The following is a 21,036-nucleotide window of genomic DNA, read 5'->3' on the forward strand; positions in this document are numbered from 1 at the left end:
TTTTGTGCAAAATGATTGAAAACTCTACTCTACAACTACTAAATGGACCTTGTGGTGAGATTGCTTTGTCAACTGCTGTTTCCAAGTAAGAAAAGCATGTAGTGCTAATGTAACAAGTAATTTATATCTTCTCCAGATTGAACCAAAGAAATCCAAACAAGACGAATAAAGGTAAGGTAAACTGCTAGATGAAACCATCCCACAGTACACATGGATCCACTGATGCCTAGATGTGCTCATTATTTTAAACTCTATTTTGTTCACTGTCCAGCTGGCTAATCAAACCAAACCAGGCTAGCAATTGGCCTCATTGTAATTGAAGGAGACAGGGTTAAGGAGTCACTAAGCTGACAGCTATGAAAGTTTAATGTGTGTCAGTCAGCATTAAATAATAACTGGAGGATTTTTGTGACTGACGGCTTTGTGTAATCACCTTTTAATGAGAATGGGCCAATAAAAAAGTTAAACATCCATTCCTCCACCCATTACTTGATTTATCCATGGCTCCATCTATGCCAATTTAAATGAAGCCTCTTCAGAAATAGCCACAGAGAACTGCCATCCATTTATGGAAATACATGGGAAGTCCTACATGGTAATCACTCTTTCTTTGCACTCTCTAATGGCTTTCTGTACTTATCCACTTTCCTTGGTTACAACATTTAATTGGTGAATAGTAGATGAAGGCACAGACTTAGTCTTTTATGGTAACCAGACTAGACAATGCTAATGCTTACCTGTCTTTTTGTAGAACATGATCTCATCCTTAAACTCCTTGCGCTCCTCCAAGGCGTCATCAATGCTGAGAATGATGCTTTCACTGGTCTCAGGCCCATATAGGAACTTACAAGCACAGCTCTTTTGCATGACCTCCGTCCTTGAGAAGCCTGTGAGCTCACAAAAGCCATCAGAGCAGTAGACGATGGGAAAGCCCTTCGACACCTGAGCGTTGGCCAGGATGAAGTTGCTGTCTGCAGGAGAAGAGGGAGGAAGAAGCAAGATGAGAAGGACAAAGAGTGAGTTAATGACTTTTTTTTCCGGAGGTGGAGCTGGAAGTTCTCCAAATTCACACAAATTCAAAGAGGTCTGTGTCTCTGTACACAGTTTAAAGGAATAACGCACAATGAGCTTAGCTTGGTTTAGCTCAGTTAAGTCAATGAGATCAAATGGCACCTCTCGAAAGAAAGGAAATACACTGTTAAAATTACACAAGGGCTGTTTAACATTTCTTCACTGTAAATGAATGCAATGTTTTTGGCCTCTAGACAAGTAGGTAAAATAGTAAAACTCCCCATAGACCAAACTTTTTACTTTAAAACTTTACCACAGATCCATTACACTTTACATTTCAGGCAAAGCATTGTATAAATATCATTAAATAATACTGGTAATAGTAAAAACATTAACAATTGTAAATCTTCTATAAGTGATTTTTGTCCACTCTGGAGCAGATATACATATTACCAAACATTTATGTATTTACACATCCAGCAGACACAACGCAAAATTTGCATTCCAGACAAATAAGTGCAAAATTCACTCTTCTTTTAGCTCTGTTTTGGTCTTCCCCAACTCCTGAGGGAAATATCTGGCTCTTCAGCTGCTAAAAACTCCACTAAATTCACTAGCTGGTCACTAACTTTGTCAGTTTTTAAAATTGCTCAGCAAGTAGCGTAGGGTGGGCAATGCTAATGCTGCCTGCCATAACAGTAAAGTTGTGGGCCGTAAAACCAAAGCAATCATTAGAAAGAAGTTGAAACACTCTGTAGAGCTGAGGGAAAGGGCAGAGTTGGGTGATGATTCTCTTTAAATAATTCTCCTAATTCTCGACCACTTTCACATACAAGAAGTCAGGTGGTCAATTGTTAATATAAATACTGATTAGAGCAGCTTTAAGGATTTTTTTCAGTACCATGGAAGCTGTTTATTACTACTGACTACTTTCTCAAACTGAGACTGTCAAAACTCTGGTTGTGAGCCCACTGCTGTAACCTCAAGGCTACCACCACCCACTTTTGAAACTTCAGGTAATAAAAATGGAAACAAATTCAACTGGTCAAGGAGTGTCTCTGTGGATGTTTCAGTGAATCACTCTCACTAGCCATCGGGGCTAAAATGTGACTTTCAGACACAAAGGCTGATGGGATCCTCAACTCAGGCAGATGAAGGCCTGTGTGGGCTGCAACATGAAGGTCATTTACCTCAATAAAGGACTGATCTATCTGCAAGCTGAAGTGCCATGGTATCCTCCTCTTGAAACTCATTCCCCGATGTCAAGAAATTGACCCTGAATTCGTAATACTTTCAGCGAGAGCTGCAGTAAGGAGAGGTCATGTGTTAAGGAGAAATTTTGGTTTAAAAAAAAAGAAAAAAAAAAGAGTAAAACGTGAGCAATGAAGCAGAAGTGGAGGATCGGCAGGGAATGTGCTGGAGTGTAAATTGTGAAAACAGTTTCACATTAGTGCTGAAGCCTATCACAATTAATCAGCCTATTTGTGTCTAGCTCTAAATACCAGGTTGAAGTGGAACAGCTGTTTAATACGTGAATCCATCTATTATAGCACACAGACACTCGCTTCCACACAAACAAACACCCACTGCGCCTGCATATGTGGAGAATGATGCTGAGCTGTGCTGTTAGCTAATGTTTACAGTACGACACAGGTTACACCAGTGGTTTTGCAGATTCTATAATGTGTCTGCTCAAACTAGTCCCTAAGTTGCATAATAAAATACAGGTCTCCTACCATAAAAACACATTACTGTACATGTAGCATTGTTAAATTATGCCCACATAACCTTCATGACATCAGTATAATCACAGTAAACAAATGAATCACACATAGATTAATAAACACACTCGCACACAAACATACAAAGCAACATGAGCTTGTTAATAATCATTGCTTGAGACATCCTGCAAAGTGACTTGTTTCAATTATATTTTATTACAAAAATCAATTTTCTGCATCAATAATTCCTTTTTCCGCCAACCCCGGTGTTTAATTGTTTTATGTTGTATGTCAGGCTTTGTTGAAGGAAACCACCTTAGATTTGAATTGGGAATACGACAGCAGAGAACAAAATCCTTGTATCCGTCCCTCAAGAGGAATAAGCAACATGTTCCTTTTTATAATCCCATTCAGCGATCAACAATTGCTTCTGCACGCTTGCTGGCACTCACTAGAAATCAGGATTTATGTCAATTTCAGGAGGGTGGGACTTTCTCTGAGCAGGAGAGAGGGGCAGATACCCTGAAATTATGTAATGGAAGTTAAAGGATAAGGCTGGCGACATGCTATATTTTTGTTTTTCTCAAAAAATCCCTTGAAAAGACCTAAACCAACAGAGTGTTAGTCCGTCTCTCAATACGTTGTTACTTCCCCAAGCTCAATGAATTCTATTGAAAACACAAATGTTTAAAATGGTGTCACAAGGCTAAATATTTTCCTAAAGCAGCTGAGAACTGTGGTTCAGGGTTAGGATTAGGGTTAGGGTCAATAGTGCATTTTTGGGGGACTTCAGTGGCAGTGGTGCTCTAGTGAAGACAGGACAGTGTATGTGGGATTGACTCAAAAAAACTACAGTGTCCATGTTCATTGTAATGAAGGAACACTAGAGCAACAGTGTGGTTGATTTATGTGTTTTTACTAGTTTTCATACAACATTGGAGGGTGGCACAGAGGAGCTATATCAGTCTTTTGGTATACACAGACAATACTTGTCAGTGGGATGAATTCATTGTTGATTTTGAAAATTAAACCAATGTGACGCACCATAAATGTTAGTATTAATCCCTTATTGCACAGTAAAATTTGTGTGCAACTTTGATGGATGTTTCAAATTAAGATTTTGGGCAATCATTTTAATGTCCAACGTGTTTTATGTTCCAATCAAGTTTGGCTAATCTGTGGGTTTGTTTAAAACCTGTCTGATCATCTCACCACTTGTGTTTCTTGTCATGTGGGACTTCACTTTAGCTATGTCGCTGCATTCCTGCATCTTAGGAATGAACCTGCTGAGTGAAACTGTATTATTACTGATAAGAATGATGGCCAAATCGATGAAAAACCAAAAATTGTGATAAACTGGAGTTATCCTCTAATAATGTTTTTGTAATCCCATGTGTAAACCACCTGACACATTATATTATCTAGTAGCTCCCGTAAGCTTTACAATCACCTCCACCCTCATGGATTAATAGAATCCAGCAATTATGATACCCTTTCATAAAACAGAGAGACACACCAAGAATGTTTTGTCAGCAGTAATACTCTGACTGCGTGGCCCAGACAGATGGTCAGAGCAGGTCTCAGCGTTGGGACCGGCTGTCAGACATGAGGCCCCTCAGGCTCGCAGTAAGCAGAGAGAGAACGACAGGACTGCTTGGCTACTAGGGACCCGGTGCAAAGGCCTGCAGCCTGTCTGGTGGCTGCCTCAAGAGCACGAGACAAAGGCGTTGACAGGCAGCTAACGTTTACAGTGACATACACAATGTACTGTCTTTAACAGAGGATTACTTTAGTTGGAGGGAAGTGACAGATATACTGTGCATTGTGTGCCAGTACAGCATGTATGTATGGAGGGGAGGAAAAGTGATCCTGTTTTGTGATGCAGGTTGGACGACTTATCAAGTGACCGCATAAATAAAAGACATTGTCCTCATTGAAAAGCTCCTAATTTTTAATTGGACCCTAGACCATAGTCCCATGTGTTCAAACCAAGACAGACAAAACCAGTCCGAGTCTTTCTCTCCTAAGAAATACCGTATTCTGCACAAGAAGTGATGTGTTTTCTGTTTACAGGGATACATTTAGAAGCAGAAAATATACTGACGTGTCAAACTCAAGGCCAATGGGCCGAATCTGGCCTGGCACCTCATTTTATGTGGCCTGCAAGAGCTTGCAAAGAATATAATTTGGTCAACATGTGTTGTTATGTATAGGTGTTATGTATAGGTAATCTCAGGTGTTTAGGAATTACCAGCTCCAAACTCAATTTGATATCGAGTCTAAAATCTGTGAGAATGTTTATTATCATACATACTTAAAGTGCCAATCTCAAAGATACCCGTTAGTTCTCACATGGTGATCAAGCGGTAATTGCAGGTGTGTTTTTGGACCTCACTTACCCTCACTCCCACAGATCCAAACAGTGTCGCTGTTGTAAAGTCACACTATCACAAACTAATTGAAGAGCATGTCTGTTGCATTAGGTCTGCCTATCCTCTCTGGCAGATCAACCACTGGCTGATGGAAAACACATCACTAACTGTGCCGTTTGTGATTTGAATGCAAAGTCACCATCAACACCCAGTTTGTAATAATCATAATACTGCAAATGCAAGAGCTTTCATCAGCGGGCCATAGGCTTAATTACCATTGTGTTACATTATTCGGTGATAGAAAGTGACTTAGACATTTATTCAAATGAAAATCTTTGAGATTATAACTTTAACAGGCGGACTCTGGTCCGGATCTGGACAAATAACAATTTAATCCAGACAGGGAACAAAACTTAACCACAACCTGACCTGGACTGATTTGAGAAACACATCGGTATCACCTCAGCTGTCATCATTCAGATGCTGCTAGTCACCACAATTAGAAAAGGTGTTGAGGAATGTAGGAGCTCCGGTTGATAAAATAGATAAATAACAGTGGCCATAATGAAGAGTGGGAATGCAAAACGCCACCATGACACCAAACATGCCTGTTTTGAACAAAACTTCCCATATTACTTACTTATTACTTTCGTATATTTTACTTTTTTAATAACTTGTATAATAATTGTACACTTGAATGTCTTCTTGCTATTATTTTCCCTAGAATTCTGTTTTCAGAGCTAGTTAGAGGCAATTATGTAATGTGAAAACAAGTAGATACATTTATATAGTCTTACATTTACAACCAGCCTGTTGACAAGCGTAAAAGTGTTTAAGATGATCATGCTCACTTTTAAGGCCCTGAAAACCTATTTTCGCAATCAGCTACCTACTATTAGCAATGTGGACTCATGTAAACACAACATTTTCAGCCAAAGTTGAAAAAGTTTTGGTTATCTTAGACAAGGGATTTGGAAAAAGGTGACGTCACTTATTTCCATGCACCAATCAGGGTTTAGCAACATTTGAATCAAAATGTGATAAGGGTTGTGGGGCTGTTTACTTGTTGTCAGGCCACTGTCAATCAAATCTGATCACACCCACATGATCCAGATTATTTTAGGATTTGAAAGTTGAATTCTGAAAAATGACACCTTCAAACTTAGTTATAAATATTCAGTGTTATTGAAAAATGCTTAGGAGATTTCATTGTTTCTTGTCATTTTTCATAAACATTTTCACATGCAATCCCAGACACCGCTAATTGCTTGGCACTTGTTTTTTGGTCGACACAGAACGAAATGTTTTTTCTTTGTCCTTTTTTCCAAATTCCCTCATCCTTCCTTTTCTTTACCTTTCCTCCCACCCCTCCCTCCTACTGTCCTACTTTCCCTGGCTCCTTCCCTCTCTCCTTTGCTAATGCTCCGTGTGCCACCCCATCCCTCCCCACACCCACTCATTTTCTTACCTTTGCTCCTTTACCTCACTACATCCCCCTTTTTTCTCTCACTCCTTTGCCCTACCACTCTTTCCCTTCCCTGCCTCCCCTTTCAACCTTCGCCCCCTCCTTCTTTTCCTCACAGCTGTTCTTTATATCCCTCCTACCATTTTGGATCTCTCCGCCTAATTACTCTTCATCTTCTCTCTACCCTTGGAATTCCACCAGACTATACCTCTTTCCCCCTGATCCATTTATTTCCTTCACTCTTTGCACGTTCACATTCTTCCCCACCACCTCTATGAGAGCATCATCTGTCTCTACTTTTGCTATCTTTCCTCTGCACCCTGAACCTTTGCTAAAGGAAAAAAGTCTGAATCATCTCCTCATCTCTCAGTCCTTTTCAGATGTCATTTCATTATTTTGTACCACTCCACCACCTATATCTCCCCCTTATCTTACTCTTTTGTTCCTTTTTTCAAAAACTCTGGATCTTATTTTCCTCTCTCCTTTGTCTCAACCTCTTCATCACCTCCCATTTCTCTATCTCTCTCTCCATTCAGAATTTCTTTTGGCTAATTGCTCCTGTGTAGAAGCCCATAGATCATCTCCCCTCATGCTCAAACTACTGCATGACAGCTGCTGGAGAAACCCCACAGGGACACAGAAAAGAGAGGGAGGAGGAAAGATGGAGACAAGAAGAAGGAGAGGGAGGGCAGAGGAGGAAAGAGGGCAGGGAGAGAAGAAAGAGAGCAAGAAGGAAAACGAGAGAGATGGTTGCAGAGCCTTCTTATACAATGAAAGTCAACTGATGTGCATTCTAATTGCAGGTGAACGAATCATTTGTAAAGCATGTGTGAGCTATTAATAAAAGATACTTCCAACTATAATCATACCATCAAAACCCCAGCACAAAATAAATATTAACTCCTCTCAAAATGCATTAGGTTTGGTGAATAGTTTGGGAAATAATATTATATTTGCTTGGTTGCTGAGACTTAAATGAGAAGATTGATATCACTCTTGTGTATGTCAATTAAATATGAAGCTGGAGCCATGATGGTTAGCTTAGCTTAGCATAACAGTTCACCTGGATCTTTCCAAAGGTAAAAATCTGCCAACAAAACACAAAGTAACGTCATTAACTTTATTGTTTTATAGGTGGTTGTGAGCTTTAAGTCTTTTTATTGAGCTAAGCTAACTGTCTCTTGGCTGTAGCTTCGTAGATAGCATACAATCATGATAGCGTATTCCCCAGCTGTATATCTGTCTGATGGTCTATTACCAACTATTCCTTTAAGTATAGAGGTAGAGGCAGGAGGCGATTAGTGTAGCTAAGCATAAAGACTGGAAGCAGAGGGAAATAGCTATCCATGTTGTTACCAAAGTTAAGCTCACTTGATATCTTGTTTGTTTAACCCATACACAAACATAAATGTTAGACTCAATGTTATGGTTTAGAGGGAGTATCACATAACTATTTCTTAATCTCTTCGCCCAGTTCTGTGCAGCTTCTCCTCTGGTTGCCTGGCAACCTCACCGTGATGACAAGTCTCCAGGAAGTCATTGCTCCAAGCTGTTGTTTGCTAACAAATAGTTACAGCATGTAACTTCCCCTAAAACCACATATTTGTCATTTTTACATTTCTGTTTGTGTACACATGAAACAAAGAAACATACAACATGTTAACTGGTGAGCTTTGGAGGTGCTGCGTATTTTTGAACTTTGAAATGAGCTGGGCTTGCCGTTTACCCCTACCTCCAGCCTTTATGCTAAGTTAAGCTAATCACATCCCAGCTCTAGCGATTGTCCATATTGAGCCTACAGACATGAGAGTGGTGGCTGTTGATCTTCTTATCTAACCCTCAGCAAGAGACAAAATAAAGGTATTTAACAAACTTAACCTTTAATCACAAAATTCTTCTAAACTTAACCAAACCTGACACATGGAGGTGTCAGCTCATAAAACACTCATGTGGGTCATTTTAGAAGGCAATGACAAACAATCTGTTTTGTCCTGGACTTGTTGTTTGTTCCAGACATTCTCAGCAAATTGGTTCTATTAAAACTAGTGTGGGTTAGAGGGAAATATAGGCAGCACAAACTACGCCATAAGGTACATTCCTTCACTGCGATCCCCTAATAGTGGCAGTGGAGGTGAGTGCATGTTTGAGGAGAGGGTTTCTTGTGAACACACTGGTTTGTCCCAGATGTGTGTTAAACACACTCACAAATGCTCCGTATGCAAATTCACCAGCTCCTGTGCCACTACCTAGAGCAACCCCTGAGCTATTTAAGGCACAACAACAATTCACGTGCTGGTTGAGGGAGCATATACATAGACAGAGCGGCAAAGAGAGAGGGAAGTAGAAAGTGACAGAGAAACAGCAGGGAGAGCAAGAGATGGATGGTGAGGCAGGTGAGAGACTGAGAGATGAGGGGGATGTGGACAGGTAAGGGGAAGAGAAGGGGAGATTGAGAAATATACAGAGGCAGACAGATGAGGGTGAGAAAGGGACAGAGGGTGGTAGGGTGATGTGAAGAGAGAGTAAAAGTTGAAAGTAAGATGGAGCTGTGAGAGGTGGAATGATGAAAGATGGAGGTGGAGTGTGGTAAAAATTGGTGGGGAATTGGAGAGATGGATGGAAAGACCTTCTCACCTCTCTGCTAGAATTCATGCTAGCCTCTAAAGAAACTAATACAGAGCAGTCACATAACCACAAAAATGTCACTCCGGAGTTGCCATAGTAACCACTGACATACACCATGGCAACCAAGGTTACAACGTTCATAATCAACCCTTGAGATTATGCGATTAATATCTAGTACTAAAGTGTCTGTATTGTATCAGTAAACTGCAAGTTGTGTATCATTATATTTTTATATTTTGTTGAAATTAGAGCATACAAACAAGCATAAATTCCATCATATACAGTATACACACGGGCACACACATCCAGCCAGGCACAAAGTGATAATCTTCTCACACGACATAACTGAAGAGAGAAAATCATTAGACAAATCCACAGCCTTAATCACTTCTGTGGCTCTTTATCATACAGTCCCTCCCCGAGGCTCTCACCAAGTGAAACATTACACCAGTCATTACATTCCTGTAATTTGCGAGGCCCCCCCCCCCCTCCCTGCTTCTCTTTCTCTATCTCTCTTGGTCAATATCTTTTTCACTCTCCATTGTCTATTTCCTTCTCTGCTTCCATGAAATTTTCCGTCATAGCCTCTCACTCTCTCTTTTTCTCACCACCTAATCCTCTCATTTGAAAATTTAATTGAGTCTAAAAATGGCCGACTTGGCCCAGACTATGGCTGGTGAAACCCCGTTTGTCGATCGTTTTGGACAGTCCATTAGAAACAGTGATTAGGAGAGGAATCTCGCTAATTAGGTGGTTTAATAAGGCAGAACATCCATGGTGACTGGGGTGCTCTTGTACAGAAGTCTCAGAAGTTTGCTGGTATAAACGAGATTCTAGCCCCTCTTAAGTGCACAGTAATAATCAAGTCTAGTGACCTTAAAGCGAGGACGTTTGCCTGCTGAGTCTATACTGATGATGGAAGCTTAACTGAATACTTTGTCATAGAGTTTTTAAAGCCACTGGATGCTGCCAGATTGCTATTCATTCAAAACACTGGGCCTACTTTACATTTTCTGCACTTAGCCGATGCCTTTGGCTATGTGAATGAGTAGGTAGATGCTCTGGATCTTGTTACTTTTAATAGGACATGCAACTGATGATGCATGATGATGATGATGATGATAGAAAACAGCCTGTTTCTGATTAATACAAGTTAAAACATGTTGTCTTGAGGCACAAAATTGTGCGTAGCAGCAGACAGCTGTTTTTAGCAAAAAGAACTGATAAACTCACCCCGCTACCTCATGAGTTGGTGGAGATTAAAACAGGTAGAGGGACAGTGAATGTTGGATTTATGCTACATTCAGATCGCCGAGGCACAACATATTAATGCTAATGTTGTTCCATGTCGGCTGGATGTTTTAAAGAGTTCTGTTCCCAACATGTTTGCTCTATCAACTTTATGAAGTGATAAAATGTAATATGTATTTACAGCTTGTGGTCAAAAACATCAATCAATGCAGGTCTGCCAGAGTTTAAATTGCAAAAGATAATGCAACATGGTTCACTATGCTGGTGTGACTGTGCACTATGGCAATACCATGATATGATTTCATGAAAAGGGGGTCCTCTTTATTTTACATTGGTTATTATGACAAAGCACGGCACCATACTCACTTTACTTTATTTTTACCCTAAAATAAAGCAGTCTCAATATTAAGCGGGCTTTGGAGAAAATGGGAACAGCAGTGCCAATCCACTGCCAGTAATTGAGAGCTCCTCTGCACCCCGCAGCACTACAGTCAATGATGATTGATTACTCCCTCACAGTCTCATAACTGCGCTCATTACTTCTTTCACAGTCATTCTCTGGCTGAGGACAGCACAGACCTTTCTTTCCACAAGCTGGTATAATCACACTGTAAAATAAATGTTAGTTAAAGGGAATTGTTGATGATGTTTTGGCACTGTATGACGCACGTAATCCTGGTTAATCCCAGAAAACAATGCAGGTTATCTCCACTTCAGTCGACCTTGTTGAAACATATGTGTGTCAGTGTGTGGTCTGTGGTCTTTCATACTCAGTAATTAGCTCCCTGGGTTTTCCTGCAGGTCATAGAGACTGAGCCATAGGGACAGCAACTGTCTTCTCTGAGACAGCAGGATCTGATAATGACGGCCTCCTTTATTGTGTGTGATACTCTGATGAGTTTTTAAACATTCACCTGGCAGCAAGTGGTAATCACAATGCGAGATCCCACATCCACTTTTTTTTTTTAACAGCTTAATTAAATGCGCTGCATTTAAAGAAAGTTAATCAGTGGAGAGGAAACTTGTGCTTTTAGTGCCTTCATGTTCAAAGACAGAGACAGCTGAGCAGGGCTACACATACACACACATAAAGTTCTAGGACACAAACCAGCAAAGTGCTGAAAATACAGCTCACTTTCCTTTTTCTTCTTGCACTGCTCTCTTCTTCCTCTGTGTCTTCAGCTCTCTTTATACATATACAGACTCTTTCTCTCTCTTTCTCTCTTTCATTCACATACACATTTAAACATTACCACTACCTCCGCCCCGTACCGACTCAACACACAGCTGTTCCAAGTCTTGGCACCAGTGATTGTGACAGTAATTACCTGCCTAGTGGAGGTGGAACCAGTGTGTGCTGAGAGCTAGAAAATAGTAATCTTGAAGAATGGGGCAGAATGGGAAGCATGCAGCATACACTGGGAGGCTTTACACAGCCCTCTGCTACAACTGTACCATCAAACCGTCTGCTTAATTTGTCAGGAGGACAGTACAATATGGTCTCCATCTACCTTATGAATAACATCATGGCTTGACAGACAGTCAAGTCAGCAAGTATTCTGTACTGGTGATGAGACTACAGTAATGACTTCAGTTCAGAGGCATTAAGTGACAGTTTGCTATCCATCATATGTACTCTACGGATGCATTTTAACCACCATTTATCTATATGCGTCAATTATAAAAGAACTAAAGATCTTAATTATGAATTTAGATTTCTATATATTATTTTGTTTTATCAAAATGAAAACACATTCATATCTTTCTTTCATAAAAAAAAGAAAATGCCCATAATATTCAAATGACTACTTTATATGTAGTACAGTAGTGTCCAGCCTTTTTGGCTTGTGAACCCTTAAAACATCATCACAGCCATCACAGTTCAACCAAAAGTAAAGAGAAATGTAGTAAAAAAAAAACATCATTTTGTGTAACACAAATATTTTTCTCTCTCTCTGGTCACAATCATCATGTGACCTTTCAGATTTATATTGGGCCCTTATAAGGGGTCCAGAATGTGATTGTAATGAGTAGCACACCACTAACTACATCCTTATGATGGACAGTTTAGTTACCTGGACGTAGCACTGTTGTAGTGATGACAGAAAGTGTCACAGCAGTCTTGCAATGTCATCACAGTGCAAAGCTACAGACAGATTCTGTTATTTTTGTTACAGTACGGGCAAATGAGGACACACCGAGCCTAGTAGAGTGAACAGAGGTGTTTGTGTCTGTCAAACAATAAATCAACAAAGTGCACAGTAAAGCACTCAAACACTGTTGGCCTTTTAAAATGTCATAAACTGAGCTATGAGATGATTTTGTTCAAAATGAACAAAAACTTGGCCCAAATCAGGTGTTGGATGCTGCGGGAATATTCTAAAAATCTTTATATATCCTTCGAGGAATTTTGTGTATTTGCAAAGCTGCTCGTTCCTTCAAACACAGAGCCAGAATGAAAAAGCCCAAATATAATTATTTAATGGCTTAGAAATTTTGCTTCAACTCTCATCGGAGCTATTTAAGTGAGCATGTGTGGATCCAGTGCCTTCTCACAGCTTTTAAAAGAAATTATGCAGACAGTTTGCAGTAACTACACTGTCTCTGTAACCACTGGGTTATGCCTGGGACACTTCATAAAAAGTACTTTACTTAAATAAGCCATAGTCTGAATATGGGAGACTACACCTCTTAGTGAGTGGGAGCATTGAAAAAGCCACTGGCAAATGTAAAAACCTTTCCTCTGAGTAAAAATCTGATCAAGTTTTAGACTTGCCCATTTTAGTTTTCATCCATTTATCATATGCTGTTTCCAGGTCTGACCTGCCCGCCTACGCTTTGGATGACGTCAAAGGGGATCACATAGCAGTGAACCCAGCACTCCCCTTATATTTGCTCCTGGCCAGGCCATCAGACCCAATTTGTCCCGTCAGGCTCTGCTGCTTCCAGTCTAGCCCATCTTGCAGTTCAAATCCAACATTAATTTCCTCCCTTGCAGCTCAAGGACAGCAGTTCACTCTCTAGGGCTTGACAAACCCCCAGAGAAGTTAGGTACAGTACCACTCCAATTCCCTTGTGTTAAAACAGAGCCCCCTTCCCATGCAGATGAATGTTTGTTGCCACTTGACACATAGCCTGCTCTTACTCATACAGTGGTGCTCAACCTGGAGAATGTTATAGGGGGACAGAAATAAAGATGGATGTTCATTGTTATTATGGTGGCTCACTGAGTGGTGAACAAACAGGAGGAAATGTATAACGCCCCAAAGAGTGGGATATGGGTGGGGTCAGGTGGTTGGTTTGGGTTGGACTTCCCCACTAAATGCAAGACACATTATTACGATTATACTTAACACAAGACATTTAACAGTAAGTGGCAAACCTTAACTTAGGTTGATCAGATATATCAAATAGTGGAAGTGTTTGATTTAAAAAAAAAAAAAAAGAAACACCAATCATACCACAAAAAGTAATATATGTTGTGAGTTTTTCCCCAAACATGCTATATGAAGTATTCAATGTGTTGACCTCCTTGATATGATACACTACACACCACAGTTTCTAAAGAGAATCATTTCAAAAACGCTGGTGTATTAGCTGCCAAAACAAACAAATGAACCAAGATGTAGCCCTTAAAAGCCTAAAAATGAGCTGAAACTGCACAAAGAGAGCTAGGCCTAGAGAATGAGAGAGTAGGACAACTTATCTTAAGTAAACTTCAACTGTAAAGCTGATTTCAAAAAGTCTTTCAAGAGAAACAGGGGATGCTCATTATGAAAAAAGAAGACTACCAAGGAAAGAGGCAAGAGTTCAGACAAAAGTTGTCGTTTAGAAATGCCTATATGCCTCAGCCTGGGGGAAAGGCTGGCTGTATTGCTGCCGCCGACCAATTAATTTTGATAAATGCGACTGCTGGTTTCAGCCCAGCGGGAGGAACATCGCACTCGCGGCAGGACTTGTCGGCCAAGGAGCAGAGATAATAAAGGTTAACTTCACAAGATTTTGACGTGTGAACAACTCTAAAAAGTTGTATTTATTCAGGTGTGTACACAAATATGTACATGGATGCAACTTGTGAACAAGTTCTCTAAATGTATGCTGTGTGGCTGGGAGCCTTTGTGAGCGCACAGTTAACCCTTTGTCGCTGTCCGTGGTGCTGCTGAGGTTTCAGCACCGCGGACAGCGACAGTCTTCGCCGACTAATTGCTGTGCAAGCGCTCTTTGGTCCTGAGACATGAAACAATTTTGACTTACCTTGAAGTTAAAGTCTATCTCAGCAAAACCAAATCAGCCTGTGATGGCTGGTGCCGTCTACCCTTAATTCAAAGGCCATTCGCATCAAGGACAACAAACCCAAAATGCAAGTGTGCAAAACATCTTGAAAGGCACCGAGAATCCATTAGTCCTCATTTGATTTTTGCAGGTAAACCCGTACCCGTATTAATCTACTCAGGGTTCTCCATTAAAAAAGGCTACAGTCTGTGTTATCAAGCTCCTCATAAACCAGGGAATACAAGTCAGTCAGACATTTAAACCAAAAACTATTATAGCTGCTAAAAAATAAAAAGGATTCTAGTGTGTAAAAACCAATTAAAGCCAAACTTACGAGTGCCATCAAACCGTGTGGCTATAGTGTCCAGAAACGTGTTCTGTGGCGCTAATAATCCCTTCATCACAGGCATTTTCCCTGCTTAATGTCGAAGTCCCCATCAAAGTTACTGAAGAGAAGGTGCAAGTCGTCCAAACGTGTGAGGTGCTCCCTTTTAAGGCGCTGAACATATATGACCGAAGAGCTATCCGGTCAACTCAGCACAATGCGATCCTTGGATGGAGATGGAGAGTGCACGTGATGCGCGCACCCGTGTGTCTGGAGCGTCTGTTGCGTGTGTAAATGACAAGAGGAGATGAAGCCCACAGGTGCAGCTCAGGTAATAGCCAGGACGACCGTGAGAGAGTGAGACTCCCTGTCAGCGATGCCATTATTATGCCACTGGATTCAATGATCATCTCTCCACAGCGCGCAATGGTGGGAGAGATCAATCACTCTCCACAACAGCGCAAAGAGGAAGTTTCAGTAACAAAACTTTTATTTACATCTTGTTTTCTATATATTTTTTCTCTCTGCAACTTCTTACATAAATCCATTTTTTTTGTCATATCACCGCATCAGTACACGAAGTCATAGGTTTATCATTGTGCAAATGCTCAGTATTCATTGTGGCACAATTACACGATAGAACAATAGTGGTCAAATTGTAGCCCAATCGATGGAAATCCAATTAAAAGCAGCGAAAATGAAATCAGATTGATATCACCGTTACCCCTGATCTTGTTATATGATGTAGCGCACTATATAGAAAATTAGTTTAACAATACTTTGTCTTTAATACAGATCGGAGACCAGTGCTCCTTGTAGTAAAAAAAAAAACGTGAAAATAGGTAAAAATAAAGATATGTCAAAACAATTAGGCCATGCACAGAACTTGTACAACGGTTAAAAATGAATAAATAAACCAGAGTATAACAAAATGCAAGACACGGATCTTTTACATTACTGTGTTCATCGTCTGACTGACAACCTGTCCACGCTGTTCTCTCTCCAAGCGCACAAATACCTGTCAGCAGGCGCACAGCTGGCCATAGGAGCAGAGGACACTACACGAGTTCTGAGCGCCACCCGATGGTAAAATCAAAGCATGACATGCATGTAACTCATGGCTGGTTGGAGTCAAAACACAATGAGCACCAATCAATGTTTTACAGATTTATCAGTTGCATGATAGCGCCCTCATGTGGACATCACAGTGTCAAGCTCCAATAAATAAAAAACTATTTAAAGAGAAAACAGGCGCATTTTCAAATTCATATACAAATGACATCCAACAACTTGTAGATAATACAGTTTATAGCACATACACACTCCTTGGATGTGATTTACAGCAACAATTTTAATCTAAAGTATCAATGTGTAATTCCTTCATTATTTTAAAATGTATCACTGAACTCTCAGATAATAGAAAGGATTTTCAAAAATGAATCCCTTGTATGTAATCTGAGATGTCTCAAGATATCTTACATGTTATTGTTTGCAAACTCTGTTTTTGTAAATCTAGAAATTGAATTGCCACCAAAGATTTGCAAGAATGGGCTCATGCTGCAATTACTAGTCAAGGCTCACACCTTCATATCTCTGGCATGCAGCAACACACCTGGAGCATGTTCATACACACAGACATGCAGCCACTGTAGACAGAATCGAACTCCAATCTAGGTCAATCCCATTACTAATAGCGCTACAGTGTACAGGTACTGAACACCAAAAGTCAAGCACTGTGCCTCCTACTCAGACCCTCCACAAAAGTGAAGCAGCTGTTACCGCTGTTATGTCATTCAGACAAAGTGAAGTCATCAGGTGCTCTAAGGCTGTGAATCATGTATCACCTCAGTGGCCTCAAGCAAGCACATAAAAAAATGCACACATTCACACAAACACATACAGGATACACATAAAGAAGCTTGTGAATCATGTCCCTGAGGTGAGGCTGTGTGAAGTAGTTAACCGCAGAGATACTTCCATAAATATGTCAGCTAATAAAATTAAAACAGACAGCCAACGCACAGTGATGCTTCACCTGAGTAATAAAGTGCTTAATGCATCATTTAAGCCTGATCACTGCTCCAAACACAAATTTTGTGTGTGTGTGTGCAAGCCACAGTTAAGTTCAAGTGACAGTTGAATCAAAGTGAGTCATAGTTGCTTGCAGTGTTACCTCACCACAAGCTTTATTAAACCTCTACAAATTAGTCTCTTCACTTACATCACTCCATTTAATATTCTGTCGTCATTCAATTACCGATCACTGACTCAAAGGCTAGAAAAGCTTTTTTTTGTGCAAAAAAACCCTGATTTGTAGCTACGGATATCATTGAGATACAAAGTGCATTTTAAAAAAGGATTCACTAATGTTAAGGCAGTAAAGGAAACTTGTTAGGGTTAGAAAGTGCATGTTCTTGGAGTCAGTAAAAGCTAATATGTTGAGTTGAGTTAGGGGGTGGTCAAAAATTCTTATTAAAGTTCAGAGCCAGCATAGAAAATAAACTAGATTTTAGAGACGGAATCAGAATTTATCTATTATTATAAGCCGGAGCATTCATAAAACTATCCATGATTTGGAAGTAAAATTCAAAATTCTATGTTAATAAAAATAACATTTGCATATCATCATCATCATCATCATCATCATCATCATCATCATCACCATCACATCTTTATTTATATCACACTTTTCCATTCGGGTACAAAGTGTTTTTCTACACAAATTATGACCAAAATGCAAATTTTAAAACCACAACAAGCAATTAAAGACCATTTTAAATTTGTTACAATGAATAATAGATAAAAACAGAATCAAAAAGTAAAAATACAAGAAGGGAGCTTGACCTTGTAAAGACTACAAAGTCAAACTCAAGACTATACTACCTCCTTAAAATCTATTATTACAAACTTAAAGTGTATTAATACACTAACATGCAACCAGTAAACAATCTAAAAGAGATGTAGCCTATTATACTTTCATTTTACAAAAGCCAACGTATTGGATTAAGTAGCAGAAGATTGTCTGATGGCTCAGCCCCGAAAAAAAGTGACTTACAAAAGTCTAAATAAGATGAGATGAAAGTCTGAAAACACTTAATTGTGTGTGGTTAACAATCCTAACCCTGGTTAATCAAAAGTCATATCATGATTGCTGTCCATAGAAAAGTTAGAATCAAAGATTATACCGAAGACATGGATAGTATCCTTCATATTCGTGGCCAATCTGCTAAGGCAGAAGAGAAGGATCTCATTGAGCTATTTTGAGCTGTTATGGATTTTGTGACAAGCAACATTTGCATCTTGGTGCATCGCTGTGGTGCTTTAAGCCATTCATCCTCAGCGTCACTGGGTCTGATGTCTTTTTGATACTACCACTAGGAGTCACCTGAGTCTGAAATTTAACATACAAAATGTGTTTCAAAGAAATAGATAAGAAATAAATAAACTGCTTTAAATTTCATCAAAGAATTTGAACAGTAGTGCACAATTACAAGAAAAGTAATTACATTCATTGTGTGTTTTTATCTATAAGCTATAAGCACTGGTTTTTGGATGAGTGATGTGCTGCTCTAGTGTAATTTCAACAGCACTCCTCAGCCTCTTTGTGCGCCTTGCTGTCGTTATAAACAGTCCTTGTTAAACTCTAATCAGATCTGGCCTCATGCCTGTATACCATAAAGTCATGCATTGATGCTTTAAGACTCCCTTGCTGCATTGCAAAGGCAACACTGTGCCAGCATTTTAACTTAATGGTTTTTAAGATGCCCTCGGGTGCTATACAGGAAGTGGGCATGGCTGCTTAAAGATACGTCTATAAGTTCATTTTACACACAGACTTTGGTAAAGCTAATAGGACTGGCAGTGCCCATACAGTATGTGCAGTATGTATGCATTCATACACTCAATCACACTACAGTCATCACACGTCCAGGCCTTTTTGTAGAACAAGATTAAATAGAAATGTCACATAACACACCATTCTCTACTGTAGACCCAAATAACCTCTTGTCAAACTGCTTCTCGCCCATTCTTTCTTTTGTTCTTTATCCTCACTTATCATCCTTATCTCAAACAAAACCTAAAGAAAATTATTTCCCTCTCCTCACAAAACAAACACTCATCGGTTTTTAAATCTTGTGAGTAAGGAGGGCACAATCTCACATCTGATCCTAAGCTCACAATCTCATCTGAAAACTGGGGGTTTTTCAATTTAAACTTGAGCCTCTTTTGTCAGAGACATTCAGACTTGTATACGTGCATGAGGGTATGTTTTTTTCCAGCCAATATTTGATACCTGTGCAGGTATGTTAACAAGCCTGAGGAGCTGAACACACCCCAGATCAAGAGAAACCTGAGGAGAGACAGCTGCCCTCAAGCCTAGCTCTGATACAATGTCAGCGATAAGATTATTGTATGGATATCTAATATGTTTGTGGAGAGAGGTTTCTGGGTTAGGGTGTTTCACATTAGTCGTTTGACAAGAACAGTGGTGGAGCAAGTACTGAGATACTGAACATAAAAAGTAACAATAAAAGTACCAATACAACAATGTAAGAATGCATTACAAGAAAAACGTATGCATTCCAAATCCTGCTCAAGTAAAAGTAAATTTCAAAGTATCATCAGCAAAATGTACCCAAAGTACCAAAAGTAAAACTACTTGTCCAGCAGAAAATAGTCCCTGTGAATGCTACATTATTACTGTATATGCTACATTATACATTATTAGCTTGTGAAAACGTTAAGTAGCATTTTACTGTTGCACTCAGTTGAGATGGAAATAGTTTTAACCATCCTATATACAGTGAGGTAGATTTGTCCAGTGGTTTCCAACTACAGTGTCAGGTACCCCTAAATCTGTTGGGTCCTGAGATGATTAATGAGGTAAGAGAGAAGAAAAAACACAGTTCAGCTACACAAATCTGTTTTCTTTTTTTTTGTTGCTTTTTTGTGAAATTTTTGAGCTATTTGGGCTTTGAATAGTAATGGTTACTAAAATGAAGCTATCTGACAAATTTCAAGGAGAAATAACTCTGGCTGAACTGCTAACAACTCATCTGAAACGTGATACGGGGCCCCAACTAGATGTTGCTTTTTTATAAGGGGTTACAAGCCAAAATAGCCTGAAGCCACTGGTTTAATCATTAAAATGTATTGTCTTTCATAAGCTTATCATATGTTTTTTTAAATGTAAAATCTTAATCTGTAGAATGAATGTTGTAGAGTAAAGGGTACAATAATTTCCCCCGAAATGTAGGGGAGTAGAAGTATAAAGGAAGTATGAAGTGACAACACTCAAGTAAAGTACACGTATCTCAAAGCTGTACTTGAGTAAATGTATTTAGTTACTTTCCACCAGTGGACATGGAGATGATGGTGATAATTTAAGTTTAGGTGATATGGTGTATATGCTGTATGTGGTATGATGTGTGTGTGTTTGTGTCTTAAGCCCCCACTGTTGTTGTGTGCTAGTCAGTCTGCACAAACAAACACATACATTTGTTTGTGTCTGTGTGTGTGCGTTTGCATTACATTGTATGTATTAGATTGTACGTTGTTGTGTGCATCTGCAAACATGCTTGAGATCATGGAGTAGCAAGAAAAACAAGAGATGTGCAATACTGAGGGTTGGCAATCCATTTCCCCTTTAACGCGCCAACATGATGCCTCCACCCAGCTAACGGCGGCAGGCTCACTAACCATATCATGAGTTTATAATAACCACATCACATCCATGGTGAATGAGGTGGAATGAAAATCTAACCTAATTTGGAGAGATACACGACTGTGTGAGTAGTAGGGTGTCCCCTGAGATGAGGCTCCGATTGAGGGAGCTGTGTGCTGCACTGGTAGCATGCTCTGTGAGCGTGTAATGGTCTTAATTATCATTTAGCATGCCAGCCTCATTGACGACGTATCAAGCCAGTGATGAAATAGTAGAGAGGGAGAGAGAGAGAGAAAAATGTGTGCATATAAACACTTAAAGGCACATGC

General features: G+C 39.7%; 1 protein-coding gene across 1 annotated transcript in view; it reads right to left on the reverse strand.

The window, feature by feature from the left end:
• kcnh8 (potassium voltage-gated channel, subfamily H (eag-related), member 8) overlaps nucleotides 1-4,002 on the reverse strand; it is a 46,548-nt gene extending 42,546 nt beyond the window's left edge. The window contains exons 1-2 of the mRNA XM_067612522.1: nucleotides 3,945-4,002; nucleotides 738-971 (exon numbers count right to left, since the gene is read on the reverse strand). Coding sequence (XP_067468623.1) covers nucleotides 738-971; nucleotides 3,945-4,002 — 292 coding nt within the window. The remainder of the gene's footprint in view (nucleotides 1-737; nucleotides 972-3,944) is intronic.
• Between the last annotated feature and the right edge of the window lie 17,034 nt (nucleotides 4,003-21,036).

This window comes from Thunnus thynnus, chromosome 15, assembly GCF_963924715.1.
Source record: "Thunnus thynnus chromosome 15, fThuThy2.1, whole genome shotgun sequence".
NCBI lineage: Eukaryota > Metazoa > Chordata > Actinopteri > Scombriformes > Scombridae > Thunnus > Thunnus thynnus.